The sequence below is a fragment of the Athene cunicularia genome (assembly GCF_003259725.1).
Source record: "Athene cunicularia isolate RWA chromosome 2 unlocalized genomic scaffold, athCun1 chr2_part1, whole genome shotgun sequence".
In the NCBI taxonomy this organism is placed as follows: Eukaryota; Metazoa; Chordata; class Aves; order Strigiformes; family Strigidae; genus Athene; species Athene cunicularia.
The window spans coordinates 109020199-109047343 of record NW_020799095.1 but is presented as its reverse complement, the minus strand read 5'-3'; the positions used below and the strand labels follow the sequence as shown (position 1 = coordinate 109047343).

General features: G+C 40.4%; 1 protein-coding gene across 1 annotated transcript in view; it reads right to left on the bottom strand.

Moving 5' to 3' along the window:
* Positions 1-27145, bottom strand: part of LOC113476129 (chloride channel protein C-like) — an 80089-nt gene that overhangs the window by 23640 nt on the left and 29304 nt on the right. Inside the window, 2 exon segments of the mRNA XM_026841460.1 lie at positions 11809-11852; positions 11854-11972. Coding sequence (XP_026697261.1) covers positions 11809-11852; positions 11854-11972 — 163 coding nt within the window.

Sequence of the window (27145 nt, the reverse complement as noted above, 5' to 3'; positions counted from 1 at the left end):
GGGGTAGGGGAATGTTGAATGGGGGGTTTCTGCCAAGAGTTTGCTTTTCTGTTCCTTTATCCCTTATAAAGTTTTTCCCACCAGCACTGTCAGAAAAAAATACTACTAAAGTAGAAAAATAGCAGCTCCTACCCACTTTGCATAGATGTAGCTGTTTGTACAAGGGCATTTAGCTTTAAAAAATTTAATTAGGTTGTGTATGAGACCTTGGGATAAGCAGGTAAACTAAGATGTGAATGGATCTACATGCTGGAATTGCTCAAACAGCAACTTAGAAACTACAGCCTCAGCTCACCACATATGAAACCATAGATAAAAACTTAAAGGTCATAGTTCTTGACTTAGTTTTCACAGTGCAAGTCCAAAAACAAGTTTACTAGTTGTAAGTAGCAGCCTGCTTTAGCCATGTCGGTATTAAGGGGAGTACAGGCATCTAAATAATTAGAGCTATTGACAGTGCCTGCTCACTACTTCCACCCAAACCTGAAGGCATCTAAACTCACTTGGTGTTTCTATTCAGAACTGTGCATTTCCCACATTCTTAGTAATGTGTGTGGAAATGTCTCAGTCCAAAAAAGCAGCTGTCTGAAATGCACCTGCTCTCAACTCTTACATGTATATCAACAGCACTGAGAGTCCAACACAAGGCACTGCACCATGGCCATTGAAGAGTGGCATCCAACAGACATGACCTATAGAAGACTATTTTTAGTGGAAACATGAGTGATCTGAAATGGTTTTTCACTTCAGCCATGGGGGATCCAAACCCTCACCTGGTATCTCCAAAACACGGGGGATGCTGCAGCACCCAGGCTCTCAAGGGGCCAGGAGCAAACACCCTCCTGCCAAGGCTGCTCAGCTGAACAGTCAGGCAAGGACCCCTGCAAGCAACACCTAGCCACCTGTAGAGAGAATGTGTATGAATGTGTATAAATGTACACAGAGAGAAAGATCCAAAGATAGATTAGCTATCTTGATGTCTAATGTGTTAACCCTGGTGGACATGCTACCATTATTACTATTAATACATATTACTGTATGCAGAATTTGAATGATCCAGCTATCCTTATATTTTCCATATTATTATCTGAGCCTGTAGGAATCTTTTCCCTGCCCCCCCAAAAATAAAGTGTTAAGCTTGTGTTAAATCCATCTGCCCTGTCATTATAACCAACCAGAGGCAAAGAAAGTAATTTCTCAAAATGAAACCAGTACAAGCTATTTAAATTCAAAGAAATGTTTCAAAACAAACTTGCATAGGAATGAAGTGAGAGAAGTAAGTAAATCGAACACTAAAATAAATAACCTCATGATCATGCTTATAATCAAACAAACAGGAAAATGCATGTGCTCTGGATAGATTATTGCAAAGCAATTTCCAAGGGAAATTCACAAAATACTAAGCTGGCTCCTGCAGTTTGAATGCAATGACATGATGAGTTTCTTGCAAACATATGCCAAAAAAACTAATCCAAACTGGAAAGAAGAGAGGAAAGCTCCTATGAGACAGTTTTTATAAAAGCTTCATTCAGGGCCTCCACCCTCATGTACTGTACCAGCCACCTTAGTTTTTCCACTCTGCCCAGCCCAAGAAAGCACCAACTAGTATATTAAAAATGCTGCCTTTAAAATGTTTAGGGATGGACAGTGACAGCAATACACATTTTAATAATCAGATACAGATTATCAAATGACCCTTTAGTCAAAATAAGGTACAGAAATTTAGGTCTAACAGACTACAAAATGAGTAAACTGAAGTAATACAGATGGGAAAAAAAGTATGAAAAATATTTCAAATTGCTCAGTCCCTCAGGCACTTTCTAGTGGAAAACTGTAGTCAGGTTATTAAAACACAACATTGAGTATCTCGAGATACAGATCATACCTTGTTCCCAGTCCAGTAAACAGAAGTTTTTGACACTTATAACCAGGACTTCAAGCAAAAGCACTTCTCCTTCCAGCTGTACAATCAACTTCCTTGGGAAAGTCATTCCTCAAACTTCATCATTCCTACTTCTAAAACAAAACTAGGCCGCTTCTTACACCACAAAGACATTGGGAACCACAATTATTTTTTTGTTAAAATACTGTAAGCTACAACTTTCTACATACATTCACCATTTTATAAAAAACATTTCTTTAACTAACCTTCCTGCTCTCTAAGTACCATTCATGTGCAGCACATGTTTTTTCCTTGGTTATGACTTACAACAAGGATCCACTACTGCAAGTGGAGAATATGTGTGTACTTACATCCCAGTTTAAAATAAGAACATAAATGCTAGTATTACTCGTCTGGTTTTCCAGAAAATGAGTGGTGATTTCTGCACCTGACACTGTATTTGGAATAAAACACAGTCAACATATGCACCCAAAATTCTGGGAATGGATTTTTCTGTGTCTAACTTGCTTTTGCTTTCTCCTTCCTTAACCCCAACACCAGGACTCAGCTTCCTCAGGCTTTTTTCATCACTTTCATCTCCCACTCACCTACTGTCACAACTTCATGTACTGAATGGCAGCAGCTAATAAAACTATGCTCATGGCTGGCTTTACAGCTTTTCATAAAAGTACTCCATTCTGTGCCTTTTTTTCCCTTTACTTCTGCTGTGGCTCTGTGTACACTCCGTGTACTGAAGAACAAGCCTCCCTTGTGATTGTGTGAAATAGCATTTAACAGCTTCACAAAACTGATATTATTTCTAAAAAGGGTATTTCATTTCTCAAACATGCTGAAACTCATTAAAGTATTTTGTGCCATCTGTTTCCTCTTTGTAAATAAATAAGTCTTTCCATCATGGCAACCACTATGACAAGCTACTAATATTTATGAGGATGTAGCAACTCTCACAGGAACATAAAAAGTGGCATATATGTGAAAAGAGAATACATTTCAGCTTAAGGTGAACTTGGAAACAGTCCCTAGCACCAGAATGAAGATGATATTTTTACATGTAACTTGGGAACAGCAAAGTGTAACTCTTACATAAATGGATGTCTGCATTCCCATATCCAGCAAAGACTCCCAGGGGATGTCATCCCGCTTCGAGTCAGACCCACCATTTCTTGAATGAGTTCAAACAGTTGTTCAATGACATCTTCATGAGATCGGCCACTCTGCCGGCACAGCTGGCTTTCCGGAGAGGTTGGCTGGCTTTAAGTGGAAACTGTCAGTATCTGCCAAATGGTGGCCAGACACCAGAGCAGACTTAACCAATTAGTGAAATACCCCATCCGATGGCTGGATGCGATTTCTCTGCGTGTGTATGTTGCACACTCCACCTGCGTGCTACCACATCTGAAGGCTGCGGTGGTACCCGTGCAGGCAGCCTGACCTCCCAGGTGAGCCAAAAGGGAGCCAGTCTCCTCTTCACCGGGCCAGCAGCAGCTGTTTCAAGTTTCCCACAGCTGAATGTCGCTGTGTGCATGTTTTACGTAAGGGCCTGTAGGAGCCGGAGGGGCTTGCTCACTGCCCACCAGTGAGCTGTGAAACACAGGTGATTAGTTCCAGATGCTGTTTCAGTGCCTTTCCTTCTGCGGAAAGTGTGCAGAAGTCACTTCTTTTGGTTTCACAGGACTCCCCAGAAATGGAAAACACATCAAAAGTCAGTGTGGATTCTATCTTTCCCTCAACATCAGGCAGGCTGCAATGGCAACTAAGATGTCTGTGGAAAGACTTCTCCATGAGCTGAAGGCTTCTGTCTGACACTCACTATATACCTTACAGTTGATTCATGATGGACCTTACAGCAAGAACTAGAACCTCATATTAAGTTCCTGTCCATTGTCACAGCATGCCCAATACTTGCAGCAGGTTTGCCAACCCCATGACAGTCCCATTCACACTCTAACAGGACCTCACTCTGGACAGGTAAGAGAAGCGGCTTGTGACAGAAACTAGGGAAACAGGATAGCTGCTTCAAAACTCATTATATTTGATCTACGGTTCATGTCTCCAAACTTCCTCCCTAAGATTTTAATCAACTGCACCAAAACAGTCTTCCAAACTTCTTATAAGTTTCTCTTAAAAATCTTGCTACAGGAAAGCCATTTTTCTCATTGCTTCTGAATTATAATAAAAGCAAATCATAAGGCTGCATCTATCTGATCATTTACAGTACAACATTCACTTGTAAATTCAAAACATTTTCTTCCTTAGCACACTGTGATCTCAATCAGTATATAATCTTGATAGAACATGACATTTACATTTTGCATATTCAGGGACAGGGGGGAATCCAAACTTAATTGTTCATGAAAAAAGGAGATGATAGAGAAGCTGAGCCTGCAGTTTTTAGACATATCAGGAAATATAATTTCTTAGGGCCTGAACCATTCCAGTGCAAAACATTTTGGGCTGATGGAAAGGTAATTGTGCAAATATACAGGCTCTGTGTAAACATTAAAGTATCTACAAGATTCTTCAAGGATTTCAGTCAGACAGATTTTTGGCTCATCTTCACTATCCTTGTCATTATATTTTTCTGTATTCATGCTTCTATTGTATATACTTGGTTATGAGGACTGCAGTAACTACCAATACACTTCCAAGTGCAGTAGGTCAGCAGTGAGCATACACTCAGCCTCCAGCCCTCTCTATCAAAGGAGGGTGCTGCTGGCCGGGTCTCCATGAGCCCTCCTCTGCCAGCTCCATGTTTGCTCTTCATCCACTGTGCTGTGTAAGCCTGCAGCTCCTAACCTTGAGGGCACAGCACCAGCTCCAGCTCTCATCCTGGACATTTTAGGAAAGGGAACGGCTAAGGGTGGGAAAGGTTTATTTTAGGTTGGAAGAAGGGTTATATCTGCTGGCATTTACTGCAGCATGGGAAGAGTAATTTGTTTTATTTGTTCAGACTCTGCTCTAAAAATAAACGGTAATGTAACCAGAATCGTGTGCATCTTTATATGGTTTTACCAATCTAAATAAATAAAGTAATTTTGATTCATGGTAGTAACTTTGTTAAATAGTCAAAATTTGAGCAGGTTGAAAACCATCTTCTAGAGTTCACAGGAAATTTTGCCTTTATATAAGGCCTTTCATTTAAGAACTTGACAATACTTAGCAAAGACAAGAGATGCTGAAAGCCACAAGAGGTGTATAAGGACTATTTTCCCTTCTGCAACTGAGAAGATTGAAAAACAAATCAGTTTGGCCAAAGCAACATAAGGAAATGGGCCAGACACAAAAACAGAACAGTCTCTCCTCCTTGGTCTCCTGCTTCCTTCCATACAGCCTTCCTCTTCCTGTCTCACCTGAATATTCATGTTTGCATGTGACTCTTTTTTTCCTAAGAGACGTTATTCAAATTTGGACACTGAAATCACTTCATGCTAAATTTGGAATTTTTGGTGAAATTTAATGGTAAAAAAATCTGAGAAAACAGTGTCTTTGGTCACTGAAGGTTAAGGCTGAAAAGGCCCATTAGGTCATTTTGTAGATCACTCAGTGTCACTGAGTCTTGTTTTTCCCCAAAAATCCTATAAAGATTTCAGATCTCCTGAAAACTGCAAAGCTAAGTAGCCAAAGCTAAGAGGAAAAAAAATGCATCAATACATAGTATTAGGGTTAATATACAGCAATAACTTGGCCCAGCTGGAAGTTCACCTTCCATTCACGTTCAGATTGAGACAACCTCTTCACACAGATTCATGTGCACCGAATCTTCACCTTCTTTTCTTTAGGAGCAGTTCTTGATAATCTGGAGTTAAACACAGTCTGAAGGGTCAAGCCCAGTGAAGCAAACTAGTATGACCCTCTTGCCAGGATAAAAGGATTGTGAACGGCGACTGGCTGGACTTGGCCACAGAGATCTACAGGAGCTGGTACAGGGGCAGAAGGGAGAAGTAAGTCCTTTCACCCATCCCACATGGGCACCACCAACCCCACACTGAAAACAAGGCAAGTCCATGCTCCTGTTCTGTGAACATAAAGTGACATCTGGCTCTGCCATAGTATTTTTGTTAGGGGGTCAATACCACTGTTTATGGCTCATACAGTCGCTTCTCAGGTAATGGGATCACACTAAAGTCAAAACCCAGAACAGGAAAATAGCAAAAAAGGGACTAAAACCAGTTCTTTGCCATGTTTGCTTAAGCTTGACATAGAGGCAACTTAAAGCCCAAATGTAATTTTAATAAATCTCGCCCACATCTCAACACCCTCCCTCCATGTTTTCTGTAGTAGCCAGGGTTCTCCTCAGACAAAGCATGGCCTTGTTACAGCAGCTCCCTTTTTCCTTTGTGCAGCCAGAACAGGATCCAGCTTCCACCGCAAACACTCTACAAAAGATGGGCTGGATGCCCTCTGATGCTAAAACACTGCCAAGTCCACCCCCTAATGATGCCTCTCAGGATGAAAGTGCCAAGCAGCCGTGAAACACACCAGCTTCTCAAAGAGGCAAGATGGGATACACCATGTGCATCTTGGTGAGTTGTCTTTGAATGAACACTTGTGTCATTCACAGATGGGTAAGGAATCTCTTTAGTGCAGTAGTTGCTAGTCTAGGCCCAAACCAAAAGCACACCCCTCCCCTGCCAAAGTCCAGAGATCTTCAAAATCCAAAGCCTCATCTAAAAAGTTTGCTAATTACCCCAAATTTTATAACAGGCCAAACCAGGACCTTGGATCCCAAATAACTCTCAAACTTGGGTTGGCTTAAATTCTCAATCCAATGTCTGCGGTGTGGGTTAAGGCAAAACTAGAAGAGAGAAAGAAAAAAAAAAATCAGCCTTGCTCCATGGATCTTTAATATAGGGCCACCTCTGATACACTTTAAAAAAATATAATGAGACCACTATAATATATATTCCAGCCAAAATTCTTGGCTCCCAAAACCAGCTTTATATGGTATGCAATACAGAAACACCCAGGAGACGCTATAAGAACTTTGACAAGGCTAATATTAAGCTAGAACAAAACAGAACTACTGGCACCAGCTCCACTCAACTCTTAAGTAAACTTGTCCCATTAAAAAGTAGCCTCTAAGATATTTTCTCTCTGAAGTGTATAGTAGCTTATAAAAAGCAGGAAGGGTTGCCAAGTCATAGATGTGTTCAAGTACTCCTTACCCTCATTAAAGAACATTCCCTGGCAGCCAGCAGCTTTGAGTGTTCCAGTGAACCAGATTTTATAAGTGGGGGTGTTTACAGTGGTGTGCAATGTATCTGGAAATTATGGTGCACCATAGCAGCCCTGTACTAGATACAGCTGTGTTTGGAGCCTTGTCACCCAGGGCACAGAATACAACAGGCAGGGTGATCAATGAGGTTCCAAGAAAATAACGAGTATTAAGAAAACAAATGTCAAGTCTCTCTGCTCCATAGGAATAAAAGCATCCAGAGATGCCAGTGCCTAAATACAAAATGGTTGTAAAATATCACTGAGGATCTAGGTCTCACTTCCACCAGTTTCATATATAACAGTATTTCAGAGATGTCTTCACAGTGAGCATGAACATAATTTAGCTTCTTAATGTACCCACTGATTTCCACAGGAGTTAAGAATTAAATTCTTTTGTAGATCTGGACCTTAACGCCATCCCCCACCTTGTTCATGTAAAAGTTATTTTAGCTTCTCAGTTCAGTGTCTAACACATGTTCTTCCTGGGAACGTTATTCAGGCCTGCAAGGGGAATGAACAAATGATTGAATACAGAAGGTCTTTGCATCCTTAACACCGATGAAGAACTGGGAAAGAGAAGATCTGCACTTTCTCTCTAACAGTATGAGTGCTGAGGACCTAAAAACAGGCATTCTCTCGTTTCTCATTTTTTCTCCCTGCTACCAACACAGGCACTGTTTTCCAAAGCCTTTTCAGTTTCAGTTGAAGAAGGATCCCAATTTATGTGGCATTTCTATGGCATTTAAGCAAACTGCTAGTTATCCAAATCTTTCATTCTACATACACAAATACAATTTGTGACCTGTTTATAAACACATGCTAGCTACCAGTTCCTACACAGCTGACCCCTGTCCCTGTTATGATTTGGGGAATCCAGCAATCCAACGTTCATATATTTTGTGACCTTACAGAATAATTAATATTGAACAAAGAGGATGTAGAACCTGCCACATATGTAACTGTGTCACCTACACTCTCCCAGGGCAGCAATAACATAGTTACAGACCCTCAGCAAGCTGACACAACTAGAGAAGGAGGATAGCTTGTGCAAAATAACATCTGGGTGTAGACATGTGAAGATAAAAATACTCCCAAAGTGTGGCAAAGTGGAACATAAATACAGCAGAGCCTCACATACTCTGGGTGGTCACTCTGAGATAAAAGGAAGAATAGAGAAGCAGATAGACAGGCTCTCACAGCATCTTGTTAGCTGCAGGACCAGTCAGAGAGAAAACAAATGAGAAATCTAGGTCCACAGGGAAAACACATGGAAAGAAAAATCATGGCCAGGCACATTTCTGTAGAACTGTGACTCAAGTTTCAAGGATGCTCAGAAGTGATAAGGAAACAGAGAGAAACAAACATGTTCAGAGACTAATTTTTTTTTAACTGTCTTGTCTTAATCTGTGCATTTCTCATGCTAGGTAAAGCAATAGGATCTTGGTTTGTGAATTCTTACAAAGACTGCATGTTAGGCTTCATAATTTTTTTCAATTATGACTTTTTTTTACTCTAAGAGGCAGATTATAAATCCAGAGTTGCCTTCAGTCAATATTCAGGGTTTGGGATGCCTAAACTATAAGACAGATCTCAGGATCAGTATAAATCCTGGAGGTCTGAATGGCTGAATGGTGAAGGTTCATTTGTTTGAGGGGATAACAAGGTAACAGAGCATCCAAGAAGTATGCTGGAGAGACCAAGACATGGTCTAGTGCCATAGAATCATAGAACAGTTCAGGCTGGAAGGAACTTTTGATGATCATCTAGTTTCAACCGCCCTGTCATGGGCAGGAACATCTTTCATCTTTCCAAAGCCCCGCCCAACCCGGCCTTGAACACTTCCAGGGAGAGGGCATCCACAACTTCTCAGGGAAACCTGTTCCAGTGTCTCACCATGCTCATAATAATAGATTGGACATAAGGGAGACATTTAAACCCCTCCTCTTTTAGTTTAAAACTGTTGCCCTTTGTCCTATCACTACAGGCCCTGGTAAAAAGTCTCTCTCCATCTTTCCTATAAGACTCCTTTAAGTATTGAAAAGCTGCAATAAGGACTCCCCAGAGCCTCCTCTTCTCCAGGCTGAACAACCACAGCTCTCAGCCTGTCCTCACGGAAGAGGTGTTCCAGCCCTCTGATCTTTTTCACGGCCCTCCTCTAGATCTGCTCCAACAGGTCCATGTCCTTCTTGTAATGAGGACCCAAATGCTGGATGCTGTGCTCCCAGCGGGTCTCACGGAAGCAGAGTGAAGGGAGAGAATCCCCTTCTTCAGCCTAATGATCATACTTCTTTTCATGCAGCCCAGGATACAATTGGCCTTTTGGGCTGAAATTATACATTGGTAGCTCATATCTAATTTTTCATCTACCAGTGTCCCCAGATCCACAGGGTTGCTCTCAAACCGTTCACTACCCTGTCTGTACTGATACTGGTGATTGCCCCAGTGCAGGTGCAGGACCTTGTTGAACTTCATGAGGTTAACAATGGCTCACTCCTCAAGCCTGTCAAAGTCCCTCTGGATGGCATCCTTTCTCTCAAGTGTATCAGCTGCACATCAGCTTTGTGTCATCCACAAACTTGCTGAGAGTACAATCCCACTATGTCATTAGTAAAGTTACTGAATAGTACCAGTCCCAATATGGACTCCTGAGAGACACTACTTGTTATTGATTTCCATTTGGATTGCAACCCTTTGGATGCAGCCACACAACTAATACCTTATCCATTGAATATTCCATCCATCAAACCTGTATCTCTCCAATTTAGCTGAAACGATGTTGTATGGGACTGTATCAAAGGCCTTACAGAAGACCAAGTAGATGACATCCATAGCTCTTCCTTTGTCCACTGATGCAGTCACTCTATTGCAGAAGGCCACTAGATTACTCAGGAATGATTTGCCCTTTGTGAAGCCATATTGGCTGTCTTGAATCACCTCACTGTCTTCCAATGGTCTTGACATAGCTTTCAGAAGTATCTGTTCCATGATCTTACTGGGCACAAAGGTGAGGCTGACTGGTTGGTAGTTCCCAGAGTCCACCTTTTTATCCTTTTTAAAAATGGGTGTGATGTTTCCCTTTTTCCAGTCACTGAGGATTTTACCTGACTGCCAAGACTTTTCAAATATGATGGAGAGCAGCTTAGCAACTACATCTGCCAGTTCAGATGTGTATCAGCCTATTCAGACTACGTCTAAGAGGATTTAGACTAAAACTTGGCAGCATGTAAAGTGTCTAGCTATAAAATCTTTCCCAAGTTGTGATACTATGTATTTTGCTTTAGAGTATCAGTATATTCTGTGACCAAGTTATCCAGAAACTTTCTTTAATGTTCCTGGAGAGGAAAGGGAAAGGAGTGGGAGGGAAATGAAATTTTATATATTTATATATGTCCTTTAAATGAATAGGACCAGGAAAGAGCTATAATTCTGTCCATGGACTTGTCATCTAACTGGAATACCATGGGAAACTTTATGACTTCTTCCCCTCTGTTTTATCTGCCATGGTACATATAGAAGTCATCCATAATGTCACAGATTGTTTTTATTTCCTCCTACCGCATTGCTGGCTCTTTTTTCCTCTCATGTCAAATACAGTTAGATTATACCTAGTATTCAATGTGCCTGCTAAAAACTTTCAGATATGGCTACATTTGGAAGAAAGTTATAAAGTGTGGACAGAATGAGCTGTCAATATTTTATTCTTCTAAAGGTTCATTTGAAACTGAGATCATCCAGCAGACCTCAGCACTGGGAGAAATGACAGCTAAAGTGTCCTGCAAATAGCCTCGGTTGTGGATATATACTACCCAAATATGTCTTAAGGGAATCAAAAAGTCTTTCTATAGTAAATAAATTAATTTATTTTTCCTTCTATTTCTTCACCACATTACCTAATTCATTTCTAGAGAATATCTTAAAGAATCAGAATTTCTGCTAATTATTTTATAGAAGACAATAGTACAGAGTTCCTACTACCTACAGATAAATGTAGGCCCAGCACTTACACTTAAGAGAGAAAACAGTTCTTATTACTGGTTATAAATGCCCATGAACAGACTGAAGTTTTGGATACTGGTTCACACAGTGGAAGGTATACAGGACAGGCTGAATTAACATAAGTTAAAAAATAAAAACAATAACTTTTTTCCAAGCTATTTATTTATATTCTATAGTCAGTGGAGGCACTTCCAGAAGACAATTCATTCTACCTGCCTTGAATTGCTATCATTGGATGACAGGAATCACTGCCTGAAAATTTACAACCTACGGTACCAAACACACTGGAAGGCCAGACTAGTCATCCAGAAGTCAGGTAAAGCAAACTCCACCATAAGGAACACAAGGTACTCTGTTGTTCCTCTGCTCTATGGCATCTGCTTACAAGAAACAGAGTCACAGCTGTCTGTGAAAATGTCCGCTAGATTCTCAATTGGACCACTGGGCATTATAGAACACTTACGGCTCTCAGGACTCTGGTGACAGTGGTAATTCAGATCCCACCCTAAACTTGAAGAGAAAGGGAGTCTTCTTTTGTTCTATTTGTACAGCACATCACACTATGGGGATCAGGATCAGGGTCTCCTTTTACTCCTTTGTTTCTCCAAGCTCCAGGACTCAGAGAACCCACACAGTCTCCACACAGAAGACAAGACAAAAAACTTATGGATCAGCAGTGTAAGAGACTTCACCGTTTTCTCCTGTGATGAACAAAAGGTTCCACATCCAAGTAGGGGAATGCATTTCTGCTTCAGGAGGGAACTGTACAGGGATGCGCTGAACAAGTCACCAACTATCTTGGCCACCATGACAGCCAGCATTATCAGTAGCAAGGACTGGACATCATTTGTGATCTCTACCTAAGAAGAAAACAGAACAAAGGACTTTCCATTTTTTTCATATACCTGGAGACAATGGCAATGGTTGCACAGGACTACCTACTTCTTTCACAAGGGAATGGGAAGCAATTCAGTCTGCTAGAAATGGAAGGGCACTTTCCCTCCTTTCCCAGGGACAGATAATCAATCAACACTTCCACCAGAGTCTTGGCTGATGCAATGACAGCTCCCCCTCCCGTTCCTATCAGCTTGAAGCACTGCACTTACATTCAAACTCACATCTGATTCCCATATTTCAGGTGGCTTGTGATAATTTAGAAGTATCAGAGAAGGGTAACTAGAGATGGAGTAGCCAGATTACTTAAAATAGCTTGGCATTGTGACAAATATTAAAAAATGCAAACAAATCCAAATATTTTTTCTTTCTTGCTGAGCACAGGAGATATAAAATTGTTTTCCCATGCTGCTGCTTCCTGACAGAACAAGCTCCTTGTACAAATATTGTCTTGAAGGATGCCAGAAAAGGGAACAAGAAGCTTTCAACAGAAGTCCAGCTCAGGAGATCAAGCAGCAGGAACATCGCACAGTTGCCATGCTGAACAATGCACAAGGCACAGTGCAGGCATCCCTGTTCCCATGATCATAAGTCTATGAATGTGGCACTGCAGCACTGGTTGTAGAGAAACATATGCACAAATTACGGTACCTCACCCAAAACATCTTTCCCAAGTATACTTGGACTTTCTCCCTATGTAGTGAGGGTATTACATTACTAACAATAGATGAGTGGCAAAGTACATAGCATGTTTTAATATTTTCTTCCCCTTCAGCTATTTGGTTTTGCCTCCGTGGTTGGACACAGGCACCATAACAGTACTGTTAGTTCGCTGCAGCACAACGGTAGACTGAGTTCACTTGACCTACTACTGCAAATGTCTAACAGCTGTGGTGCCAGTGACTTAACAAAGCACACCAATACATCGGCCTTTGAATAAAGGATTCAGAATGAATCCTTGTACACAAAGTAAATAGTGTGTGAATGCACTTAATACTGTTTATGCCCAACTCACAATAAAGTAAAATGTTTTTCATGGTGATGACTGACAGAAATATTCTCTTTAGGCTACCTTAATAAGACATTTTAGTTAAAACTGCTATCTCCTTTCAATTCCCACTACCACTGCATCCTATTAAAAAGGGATATTCATTAGCAATTATCCTGGGATTAAATAAGCAAAAGTTCCTCATAACACTGAGAGACTTTTGTCCAGAAACTTCTCTCCAATTCAAAGTGAATTGCAATACATTGCCATTTAATAGACCTCATTAGCTAAAGATTGTTAAGTACTCCAAGAATCTGCATTCAAAGAATGCCATTAAACACATTTCTGCCTGATAAGCTGTAGCAAATTTATCCAGGCTTATACTTTCACCCTCTTTCTGTCTCTGTTCTGGGTTTGGAAAGATAACATCCAGGATGATTTACAGTATATCCCAACAAGGGACTCATATGGCATGGTCAGCAGTGCACGACAGGGTCACGCAACTGTCCTTTCTGCTTCGACATAACCAGGGATTTCTAATAACACCACAGCATTCTTTGAATGTCTCTTTAAACCTAGTATTCAACTGTTTTATTTAAAAACACCAGGAACATGTCAGTTGAAAGGAAAACAGCAACTGTGGGATTTTAAGAATTGCTTCATCATATCTGCCGCAACTCATTCACACAGATGGAGACTCCTTTATTGTGGATTCCTTTTAAGGGTTTTTTAAAAGTATCTTGCTGTGGGGAACTCTTCTGGAATAAAACCAGTATTAAAAATTAATATAAAAAATACTCTAAAAAGCTATAAAAGCACCCTAAAACTCTAAATTTAAAAACTCTTGAAACTGGAACTTGAAAAAGCACTCTCAAGTGATTGCTTTGACCTATACAGAATATCCAGAACAGCAAGAACCAGCAAGAACCAGAGCCTGGCTTTCCAGGCTCCCCTCCTTGTTTTTCATCCCATTCTATCCCTTCCTCCTACCCTCCCATCCTCTAGCGGGAACAGTCAAGCTGGCCTGGGCCCTCGTCCTTTATTGTCGCAAACATTCAGCAGCATTTTACATCTGCTATTGAGAAACTCTGAGGTTTGTGCTGGTTTTCCCCAGCCCTGCAGCCCTCCTGAGTGCTGGGATCTGGGATGGCTCCTCTCTGTGACAGCACATTGAACACTCAGAGCAAGTGTCTCTGGGTTCAGCTTCAGACTTCACTTCCTTCAAGAGTTACCACCTGCCAAGCAGAAATGCTGTTTATCTTTGGCAGGCTACTATGGCTGAGGTCATTAAATAAAGACATGTTAAAAGCATTTTGAGCAATATCTTCTGTGTGTAAGTAAATTTAATCTTTGGCCACAATGGAGCTGATAGAGTTGTCCTGAACTCTCACTACAGATGGAAACTAGAGAAGCCACTTTTGTGATATGAAACTTTCTTGGAAATAGGCAATACTAGAGCAAAACATAAGCAAATATGCAGATGACTTAGAAGTCAATGATATATTTGAAACATGAGCATGAAAAACATAAAATCATTTATAAAATTTTAAGAAAACTTTGTATGAAAATTTAACCCATTATGTGACCTTCAGATAAGGTGAAGCTGTACAGTAATTAAGAAGCCTGGCCTAAAACAAGAGTTTTATTGAAAAATTGACTTGATTTCACATCCAGGTATTTGGAAAGCTAGAGAAAACCTTATTTCCTTCTTGCTGGGGATTCTCAAGTTGTGGAAGAACATTTATTACTATAAAAGTGTATCAAATACAATAATAAACTCCAGATATCGAATAACAAATGCTGGGGAAGGGAATTGCAACAAAGAAAGATTGACACATAAAAGATTCAGTCAGTCACATCAGAAAAAGTATGTCACTCTTAGTGCCAAAGGAAAAGGAAGAATTCATCAAAACTTGCCCAAAATCTGTAGCTAAAACATAAGTCCATTAATGACAAGGATGATGGCAATGCAGCAGCATCTCCTTAGGGTATCTTGATAAAAATCAAGGAAGCACAAGTTAATCCAAGAACTCTGATAGATTCAAGTCATCTTATATAAACACACGGACACACACAAACCTACACACGCACATATATGTGCACTTTGTAAGGCTTTATTAGTATGCCCTGTTTAGAGAAGGGCCATCTGCTCCCTGCCGAGAGAGACAAAGTGCAGAGCCTCGGACTCGGCTGCAGGAGGAAGCTAAGCCTTGGTGAGCTTGGGTGTGAATTTACTGCGTATTAGCTACTCTGCACTAACTGCCCATTTGGATACCCTCAGTGCTTGGGAAGTGAAAAACAACATACTTCACTTTCAAAACAGAGCCCACCTAACTGCTGAGAAAGCACTCTTAAAGCTAACCTGCACAAAAGCACTCTTAGTAGGTACTAGAAGCATCCACCCAGGGAATTAGTGCCAAGCAACTAGCAAGCTGCAAATTCACACTGCACACTAATTCTCCCAGCAAACAGGCCCCTGTAAGCCCAGAAGAGCAGCCAAACAAGCCTAGCCACTGCCCAGCACCATTAGGAGCCCCTGTGGTCCAAGGCTGGAAGGTTATGCAGCCTCTCCTTTAAAAATACCTATCTGTTCAAAGCGGTTCCTAACAAATCTAATGAAGGAACAAATTATACAGAGTATTACAAAGGGAGAGATAAAATAAAGGTGACAAAAGCAGAGAAGGGAAGGGGGGAAGTTGGGGGACAGCCACCAAATGCCTACAACTCTTGAGCCATTAACTGTGATGTTTCTTTTATTGATATTCATTCCAAACCCGCATTTTAGGGGCTGATCTTCAGGATGCAATTTACTCTCTGTACATATTGCCAGATTTATTTTTTTTTTTTTTCCTTTTGATCCTACCAGTGTGGCAGGCTGTGCCAAAAAAGTCTTTGCCTAGGGCACCCGTCTATGCAAAGCCAGCAGCACTAATAGGTGCTGGAAGCACTCGGCGCTGACACTTCAGCAGCCTAGTAAACTGCACCTATTTACATCAGCAGCCTAATAAATTGCACCTAATTTTTTTTTTCAATATTCTCTCTATATACAAAATCTTGAAGAATGTCATTTACACACACACGCAAACAGACCACAATTAATTTATTAGCACAGTTATTCAAACTTCTTTAAATATCTTCTTTGACACCGGAGGCACTTTTCAACAACCCCCATGGTCCCGAGTTTCTCAGGCCTCCACATCATTATAATCTATTAGGCACCTTCATGTTAGCTCTGTTTTATTATATAACACATAATTATACATTTCATTAACAGCATCACCAGGCACGGTACATCAAAGGGAGAAAGGCAGCTGCCCAGGAAATTCAAAAAGATGCAGTTTACTTAAAGCTCACTGTTAAAAACCCTCTCCCACTTTTCAATCAAATGGTGGTTAACATGTTTCAAAGGTTTTACTGCAGCTCAGAAAACAAAGTCCAAACAATCTCATTAAACACAAGGCTGCTGATACAGTGAATATTCCCTGAACCCATGATATTTCCAATAATGTAAAAGAAAAGATTGTCAGCCAGCTATAGTGTAAATCAATTCTCTTTCTTCTACTGAAAACCCACTTAGCAATAGAGCTCTCTTGCCACTTGCAGCCTACAATGACAAATGCAGGAGAGGACCTATCAAAAAGAAAAAAAAAAAAATCAGTCGAATTAATTTTTCAAAATTTGTTCAAATAGAAGAGCTGCCTGGCAAACTGACCAAACAAAAGACAAAATCTCCTTCATTCCCATGAGATAAAGACCATCATTCTTGGTAGAAGCAAACTCTCCAAAAGAAATATTTTTGTCATTCTTCTCAAGGTTACACACACTTAACCGAAAGGCCTGGAATTTGGAAAATATTTGGGAAAAAACAAGCAGCTGCTGGACAAAGGTACAAGACAGTATGTCTGAGAGGAAGTTTAAAACAGGGTGGATGGAAGGGGACATGAAATCTCACATCTACCGGCTGAATACAATAGTTTTGGAGTTAAGGCTGCAGCCGGCACCAAACACTATCTCTAGGCACAGTTTCCTGGTCTCCATGCCACCAGATTTTGTGTAAGAGTACACCTCCCCCTGGAAAGCACCCTTCATCTCTCTCACATCCAACTAGAATTTCTCTCATTTGAAATTTTTGTTACTATTGATTAAAGACACCAAGAAAAAAAATCATTCAGTCAACAGAACATTTCCAAAGGGTGGGGCTTGTGGCCAGCAGAAAAAAATCGATCATTTTTTTCTTGAAGCAAATGCCAATAAGGTTGCAAGCTGATCACTTGACGTAAAGAAGGGAAGGAAAGAACAATTCCCTCTTCACAGCAGTAAAAGAGCTGTTCGTCCTTTTTTGAGAATAGAAATTTATGGAAATAAAATCTCCCAGGATTAAGTTATTTGTATTGTCACAGCCATTTCACAAACAATGCAGATCTGCATTTCAATTTCTTTAATCTCTGGATTATGATCTGCTGGCCCTTAGCAACCTGTGCACTGAACACTTGTGTGACTTCCTACTTAATAATGTCCTGACAAACTATGAATTGAACTGTGTTATAACAGCCTGCTCTTTTCATCTGGGATTATGCCAGAAGAGGCACCTTCTTCACATATTGATCCAGCTGAATACTCCCTTCCTGAACTTCCATTAATCTAAGTGAAAAATATTCCTTTCCTGCACACTTCACCTTTAAAGAAATCCTTTTTAGTCCTAGGACTACATCCATTAACTCAACTCGCTTTACTGTATCTCCTTATCACTCATCACCATCGCTGCTGGAAATTTTTGGAAAAGTGGGATGCTGCAATACAGTAAACATAAATCTCCTAAAAAGACACGATTGTCATGCTAGCCCTGAAAAGTTATGCATTCAAGTTCCTTCACACTGCTGAAAATGATTATTTCTTGCAGCCTCAGGCACACGAAGCTGTGCATCACACTCTACAAAGGGCGGCACACCCAGCGTAGGTTCACTGTGAGGACGTCCTGCCAAACTCCAGTGCCAGAAGGATTGCACAATTAGCGGGATTCTTCCTCTTCCAGCGCTCTACTCCATTAACTATTCCAGGCCATTATGAGCAGTAGGCAGCCTTTAACACCCTAGAGCTTAATTACTGCCAAGACAGAGCATGAAAAAATATCTTAGCACAGGGCGCATACTTTTTCCTCTTTAAGCAAAATAGTTCTAATTAATCACACTCGTGCACTGCTGCTTAATTTACCTTAATTCGTAACGTTCGCTGAGATCTCACCCCAGTTTTCTCTGATGTGGATTTAAATATTTGGGTGAGTTTTTCGGAAGCCAACCAGCATTTTGTTGACGATTTCCTTGTTAAAAGAGAGAACAATTTTTTCTAATTCCAAGACCTACTACAGCAGCAGGAGATTGATTGCTAAAGAGAACATAGAAATACCCAGCACAGCTAAGTAATCCTTGGAAATATATCAAAATCCTTTGAGCCTCGGTCCTTGGGAACTTGGATGGAGGATGCTATGAAAATGTTTGATTTTTTTGTTTCAGTCCCTCAAGGCCTATAAATACACCTGTTTTGACAGGTTATGGCAATGGATGCAAGTGATATCGGAAACAGTATAGGGGATAGCAGCGACACTTGCCAAGATCCCCTGGAAAGATACCTAACTGATTTTTTTGTAATCTGTCTCTTCATTGTATGTACATAGCAGACACTAAACCCTGAAAGGAGGTTTCAAAGCCCTTTAAATCTGTGTCTCAGGAACTGGTGCATGTTGCGTCAAGTGAACCTTCTATTAATAAAAATAACAGCACTGTGTATGTGCATTGCTGAATATGCCTAAACATTCAGCAGGCTCATATATTAAATCTTTTCAAAACAAGCACTGTACTGTATAATAACCTAGCTAAGCAACCTTGTACTTTTTTAACCCACGGTATCGCAGAATTCTTTAAATTATGATTCATGAGCATTTTTTAAAATAAGATAGACAACTACAGCGAATCTCTGTCCTATTTAAGTGATGCTAAAACCAGCATCTCCAGAATGCCATGATCCTTATGGCCCCAGCTTCTGAAGTATACAAAAGGCTGGAGAAGAAAGAGCCTAAGACTGCAGACAGCTGCAGGCTAGCAAGGCTATTTGATAAACACTCTACACCATGGGCTGCAAACTTCATTTCAGCTTTAACTTCAGTAGGAGATAAGACCTTAAATTTCAGAACAGAAAACTTACAAAAGCTTGTTGTTCTCAAAATGAGCACAGGTATTCATTCAGTGAGCCCCCTGTTTCTTAAAGAAGTGTATTACAAAATCTGAGATCCTGAAACCATTCCCCATCCCCTTCTCCATGAGAGTACAGTTTCACTTATTTCATTTTCCAGACAAGCTATTGCCAAAAAACACACAGTGCTCTTCCCCTAGTTGGAGAAAATTCAACAGAAAATAGTAGGACTTAATGTATTTAACAGTTTGCTGATTATGCATTGTTACTCCAATTATTTTGGAATTAATCTGAATAAGACTAAGACTGGTATAGCACTACTCTGCATCTACGCTCCTTTGTAAAAATGTGATGTCACTTGCAATCACATTCTGAAATAACACTAAATATAGTATTCCAACACACCAGGCTCCTCCTGGCAGGCAGTGTAAGCAGAGCAAACACCTACCCTGTTAGGAATAACTGTAGGCTTGGAGATTTTGAAATATTGTTTTGACTAGGGTTTAAACTCTTTATTAGAAAAAAATCAGGCAGCTTAGTAACAGAAAATTAGGCCCTGTCAAAACAACTTCTGTGAACTATCTCAGGTGTAATCAAAAACGTTATGTGAGCCCTAAAGTATTAAAGTGTGACAGGCTGATGCATTAAACAGCCTAGCACTGAGAAGAACCTGCCAAATGAGTTTCCAAATAATTAAGCACTTCCTCTGCCTGCTTTGAAGGAAACAGGATGTGAAAAATCTTGAATACTACACATTTCTCCCAGCTTCTGCAAAATATATTCCTTTCCCCACCAAAAATCAGGTGGAGAATCAACTATGTGGCATTCTCTCCTGGGGAGTTAAAATGAAGACTGTGGCTGTGTGGAGAATCCTGACCAAAACTAAATACAGTATTGAGTAACCTTGTTGGAGTAAATGTACTGAACTATTTTTAAGTATCCAAAGAGAGAAGAATTTGAACCTGACTGTTGAGTGGGCACATACACCTTTCTGCCCTTCTGGTAAGGATTCCAAATTACTTGCCTTGTTAACCAGCAATGCAAAAAACTCTCTGATCCAGAGCACATACATGTGTACTCGATCTAAAGCAAGGGTCAAAATCTTCTCTCATTTACACCAACGTAGCATGACAGATGCTGACACGACCCGTCATGACCCTCTGTTACTTTCTCACAAAGGAATGGCTCTCCCAACAGTCAGCTGTGAGCTCCTTAACATTTTCTCTCCACAGCACTGAGCTATATTTGCCCCTGGAGCCCAATGTCCCTTTCCCACCCTTCCATCTTGAGTGAGTCAGAGGAAGACATGATCAGAGATCTCCCAAGGTCTGTGCTGCCAAAGTGCACCATGAGGATGTATTCATTTCTTACAGTCAGTTCTTTCACTTGTCTTTGTTCCTTCACAAGTATTGCATATACTCTGCTAAACAAGAAGGAGAAGGGGAAAAGTATGACTTGAGACTTCCAAATATTAAATTATCTTTGAAAAAGGGTCAGGCTGCACCAGCAACTGCAGAAGTCACCTGCTGCTACATAACTCACCACTTGGCAATAACCTGTGTGGCCACTGCCAGTTTCAGGTGTTGGTTGGTTGATTTTTTTGTTACAGACGCAAGAAAGCGGCTCAGGTCTGGCTCTGCAATCTCTGCCTAAGACACAGCCATTAGGCACTCAAGAGTTTTTCCATCATCACTCTCTCATATTTCAAAACGAGAGAAGAGCCATCATTAAGACAGGTCCCACTGGCTACTATTTACACACCTCTTTCCTGAAATGCTTCTACTTTTCCACATGCTTTCACAGCTTCCCCTCAATGCCCACTGACATTCCGTCTTGCTCACGACAGCAGTACACCTTTCACCAGTGTTCACTGTCACCACCGTGTGTCCTGGACCCAGTCTTATTCCTCTTCCAAAAAAACCCAGGGAAAATGTTAAAACTGCAACAACAAAACATGTTGTTCTGCCCCTCTTGAGCAGAGGGGAGGCCATGCTCCTCCTTTGGGATTTGCCTCTCTCGGGACCTACAGTAGGAGCCTCCTTCCCACCGACAGACCATGTTCAGCCCAGCAGCTGCTAGGTTGTGTAACCACTTGCTCCTGTTTCAGCTGGGTCCAATAATAAAACAGGGATTTCTGGCCCCAAGTCCCCATTCATTAGAGCACCCGGTTACATGGGGTTTTTAATTCAAGATGATAATAAACCCATCAGACTGGGGGGAAAAAAAAAAAAAAAAAAAAAAAAAAAGAGATAGGCTTATTGTGGTAGCTTTTGTCCCAGAGATAAATCATTTTCTCAAAATTTGGAAAAACACTTTTGGCAACATTCTCAAGGTTTTAAAGTTAAAAATATAACAAAACTTAATGGTTTCAGATGCTTTTTGTGACAATGTAACTGAAAAATGTCTTTAATTTGGAAACAATTAAATCTGGCAAAGAATTAGTACATAAAGGCAGCCCAATTGCATTTTGTAATTTGAAAAAAATTAAAAACAGATAAGATACTGTGAATTAAAAATAACTTCTGCACATTAAATTCTCATGAACTTTCATTAAGGTTTGTATTACATGTCCCAAATGTACGATTGAATGTTGTAATACACTAGATCACGTTATTTATAAAATACCTTTAAAGCTACTGAAAGCTAGAGCCAGAAAAATGACTATATAAAAATGTTATCTTCTCGCATTACAACTTCATTTCCAATGTGTGTATTTAAAACAGAGATGTGGTCTCAATTTCAATATTTCAGATGCACAACTGAACTTTCTAAAAGTTCAATGCCAATTGAATCCATGTACAATTCAGTCATGTCTGTTTATTTTACTGATAAAAACCTGGTGCCAAAGCTGAAACAGCTATATTAGAGATAAAGCTGGATTCTCTTCTAATTTGTGAATTACCTACAGACTAACCAACTGTCCCATAGTTGCAGTTCTTCTTTACAGATGATGAATGAATGAATCAGAGGGGACTTGTTTTGACTTTCTTGAGCTGGGTTCACAAGGCTACCATCCAGAAAGAAAACGGGTTTTCTTTCGTTTTTCCCTACAAGCATACATTTCTATGGAATGTTACAGTCACTTGACAAATTGTTTATCATCCCCATAGAGCAGTACTTTTTACGTAAAAACCCAAAAAGTTTTCACATTTAGAACGCTATTTTGGCATCTTTTGAGAATTTTAAACTTGGATTAGGTTTGGCGTCTTGGATTAAACTACGTCTCCCACGATGCACCAGCATTGACCCCTCCTTCCTTAAACACACTGAGAAAGTCTCTTTGGTGTTTCATGGGAAATATTCATTCCTTACAGAAAAAACACTAACATGAAACAACAAAGCTTATATAGAAAGACATTTTAAATATTTTTTTCTGTATTTCTTTTTTTTTTCAGATGTTCAGCTTTTGATGAAATATCCAAGGTTTCTGTAAAAACAAATCTAAAGGCCTTATTTTCAGTCAAGAGTAAAAGGGAATTTTTGGAAATCATTCTAACCAGGGTGGTGCAGAAAAAAGCTATGGCAGAATTCCATGCTTACAGCACCACAAAGCTAGGCACTGAAGAACATTTTGTTGTATTTGACCATAGGATCCTACTGATCTTATCTGACCATAAGATTTTTCATCTAAACAAGAAATTAATGTATTTTAAATCAGCCTGTTCTCCTTCTTGCTGGTACGCCAAAAGCACACTCAGCACTCAGAGAAGTTTTCTTCTTACACCTCAGCAAACTATGATCTTTATCAAGGAAAGGGTTGCACTTTGGATGTCATTATGAGTTTGGAAGGGAACTCTCTTCAACTAGTCAGATATTACACCACATTTTATGTGCTGAAAACAAGACTGGTTTCTTTTAAGACCAGAAGGACTGATTAAGTAATTTAATTTGACATCTTGCAAAATATCCTGCTTCCTGTAGTTACTCATGTTGTAAGACCTGCTCTGAAGAGCTGTCATGGACCAAAATCCAATAGCTTCCATTTTCAGGAGTCCACAGCATGACACTGCCACTGCTCTTGAGCCAGCCCCGTTGCTTTGCAGTCAGCTGCTCCTCTGCTCAGGAAGAATGTAAGGGCACCGGTACACAAGCCCAGCTTTGTGCCAGCACTCATTTTGTGCATTTAATAATCTCCCTCAAAAAAGTAAGACAAACTAGGTGGAAACTATGCATTACAGAAAGGCACCTACACTCTAGTTAATGTTTTAAAGTCAGTTGTTTATAGGGTATTTTTATTGTTCCCTTCTCTTACTAGAGCAAGATCGAAGAAGACTGCAAACACACGAACAAGTCTCACATAAGACAAGTTTGCACTGAAGACCTTTTGCACCTTTAATTCATGCCAACTCTGTAGGAGCACCTCCTCAAGTAATATCCAGCTCCCTTTGCAGGCTTTCTTCACTGACTACACAACAGTCCCAGGCACTCATAAACCAGAGGGGGAAAAACCCTGGAGAATGGCCAAACAAGACATTTCATGACATGAGCTGCTTCTGTCCTGCCTTTGCAGCTCAAGGAGCAGAAGGGAAGAGGGAAAAGCAGGAGGTCCAGGTGGCAGAAATAGCCCCCCACCCAAATGGAGGTGTAGGTTGCCCAAGGCAAACAGACCCACTGTTTCACATGATGAGGAGCACCATCAGAGCCATCCTCCTTCCCTTCTCAGTGAGACCTTTCCCCGCCAGCAGCCAAATAAAACAGTGACAGGTAACGTGGGGCAGGAGGGAACTGAAAACTGAGGAAACATCATTCATGTTCTGACAGATATCACAGGAAAAGCAGTTCACCGGACAGCCCAGGATTTCTACTAATACACTCTCTCTGCTTCTAAACTTTTTAAGATCTTGCTAAAAAGGAAAACAAAACAAAAACAAAAGCAGCACGGTTAATTTTATGCCCCTGAATATCACTCAAAAGAGCACATCATTAATAATTTGCAGAGGTGAGCAGAAATACTACAAGGTATAACCGGGTATCAACCAAGACCAAAACATGTCTGCTGGCAATACAGTCTGTGGCTCTACAGCACCACAGAGGAGAAAACTGAAGTGGAAAATAACACAATCCAACTACTCTCAGCATGTTGAAAGGCACAGCTACACAGACTTTCTCTGGCATCCCATTAGATCCAAGAAGAAATCTTAAAATTTACATCCATTAACGTTTAGATTTAATGCAAGCATGATACATATCACAATTTTGTTGCCCAGTTAATGTACAGTTTTATCAATCTTCACCTGTAGCTAGAGCTGTCATCCATTAGATCAGGCCTCACTCAGGAGAAATTTGATTTAAGTCAATGAGAATTCCTGGCCCCATGATGGTCTCTTCAACAGCAACACAGACAAGCAATGCCATGAGCAACCAGGATTTTTCACTGTTTGGTCTTCAACCACCAGCTATGCAATATTATTTGACACCTCCTCTCAACAATGAAAGACTCAGAATTTATATTTGGTTAAGCATTTTCAGAACCATCCTTCCTGCTTGCATCATCATTACTGTAAATGGTTCAAAATGCAGCATCTTGTGTCCTACAACCACTCTTAAGAGAGCAACACAGCTTTCTTATGAGAAACTTGCACTGGATCTCTGGCAGATTTTACATGTATTTTAGAAGTCTTGTGCTTATTTTTCTAACATTTTATATCACCATTCTGATCTTCTTATTAATTCCCTCTAGTTAGTTGGATTGGATGGTTGTACAGAGGTAATGTCAGAATACAGCAAAGCAACATGTGTCTTGTCGTATTTATAGTAAGTGCCCACAGCCGATGCTCTATTTAAATTTCCTGTGAAAGGACATAAGCTTCTTGAGAGTTGCTCTCTCAGAGGAAGTGAGAAGGGTAGCCACAGAATTTGCAACAATATGTCCTGCATATAATTTGAGGTAAGCACATTTTGCCTAGGCTAGAAGTACTGAAGAGATACAGAGAGAAGGGCAATGTTAGGGTTCGGTTGTTACTACCTGCTGATAGAGGGGGGGTTTTTTTGCACTTATTCAAGATGACCTGTAACACCACTGTGAAGCATGTGAGAAGTATGTATTACAACTGAAGTATCCAAATTATGCAAAAAATAAACGTTCGTTTTCATTTCTTAATGGAACGTGTATAACAAATACACAAAATTTCTTAACTATAGGACAGTAGTCACAGCAGTGTAGTTTATTATACACCGTGCTCTGCCACTACACCTGTCTTGATGTAGGCATCAGAGAACAGAAAGAACAAACCGCATCTCTGGGTCTTTAATATTGTCTTATGAGCCAGATGATTTTATATATATAGCTTGTTATTTCTGCCATATTGCGGACTCAGACAAACATCAGCAAGCAAATTTCATAATGGTCTGAACCCTGATCATTTTATTTCAGTGCCAACATCATGGCCAGTAGCACAAGACACCCACCCACAGCAGCTACACCCGCCTTTAGCAAGAGACTCAAGGACAGACCTTAGGTGATTTAATCCCTACAGAGATTTCCCTTTGGTTTATATAACGACATTGCATTTCCCCTTCCAAATCCTAAGGAATACTCCATTTTCTCATTTAGTCTTGCATCTGTCAAAAGCCTGATATTTCAGTGTTTCACACTCAGAGGAGGGGTTTGAGTCTTAACCTTTTCAGAATTAATTGCATTCCCCATATCCATCATAAGAGATTTCTTGGAGAAATAAAGTAGGCCAATACATTGATACACTGCTTTAATTCTGTTTGAACAGAACAGGCAAGAAAGGGGAGAGAATCAGGGCTATTTTCTGTCATGTGTAATAGAAAGACAGACAACTCAGGGGACAAAGGATCCAAATCAGTGTAAATAAAGCTTTTCTCAGCTTGCACACAGGGACACTAGTACTGGACAAGAACACTAATCCCACGCTAATCCAGTGCCACCTTTCCTCTTTAACCGTTGCAATGCAGTGATATTGAGAGGTAAAAATACAAAAGGAATGATAAAAATACAGAATGACCCAGAGACAAAACACGCTGTAGGAAGATGCTATTCCTCTTCCCACATCTCAAGCACCCTGAGGCCAGCAAGCTCAGGACACATGATACTTAAAAAGACATGGGAGACAGAAGGCTGTGGGAAGGCAAGTCATAAGGCTGGTCCTTGTTCTTGCCAAGAAAAATGTCACCACATGTACTGTTTGCTGCAAAGAGCTGAGGATGAGGGTCAAGTGTCAGTATGGGGGGTAGAAAGAGGCAGCCAAGAAAGAAGAGGTGGGCAAATGCCTGTGGGGTCTGCCATGAGAGGAAAAAAAAAAAAAAGAAAAGCATCTTACAAACCTGTTCGCTACAAGTCCCACATTCATAACTGTTTCCAAATGGAAGGCTGTGTGAAAAGCCAAAGCAAACATTCTCAATTCTTTTTGAACCCATCAGACAATATAGGAAAAATATGTGCATTTTATGGTTTGAGGGCACAACCTTTTAATTATGTTTTTGCATTGTCATGTCCAAGACCTTTTTTCTCCTCAAAAATTAATATTTCCTCAAGCAATACAGCTATTTATCTTGGATGAACATGAATTGAAACACAATCTGCCTCTGCAGAGAAAGGCTCAGAAGAGTTATAACATGACACCTAGGGGAATTCAGAACACATTGCAATGCAATCCTCATCATTTTTCTAGTGCCTTTTCAACTGAGTTTCCTACAGTTCTCTTAACAGTTTCCAGCTATTGTTTTGCATATGCCATACATGCATGCTCACAGAGGCACTTGGGGGGAAAAAAAAAAAAAAAAAACAAGTACAGGTAACAGGGAAGGCGGGGAGGAATTGAAGCAAATAAAACGTAGGCTTTTTCTCACTACTGGAGCTGAACGAAACACAATTCTGTCATCCAAGACCAGCAAGTGTTCTGGCACATCATCACCTCTCACTTCCCTGAGATGAAGCACAGCCTCATGAGCACAAAGCTAGGGAAGATGTCAATCAACCGCTTTTGCCACTAAGG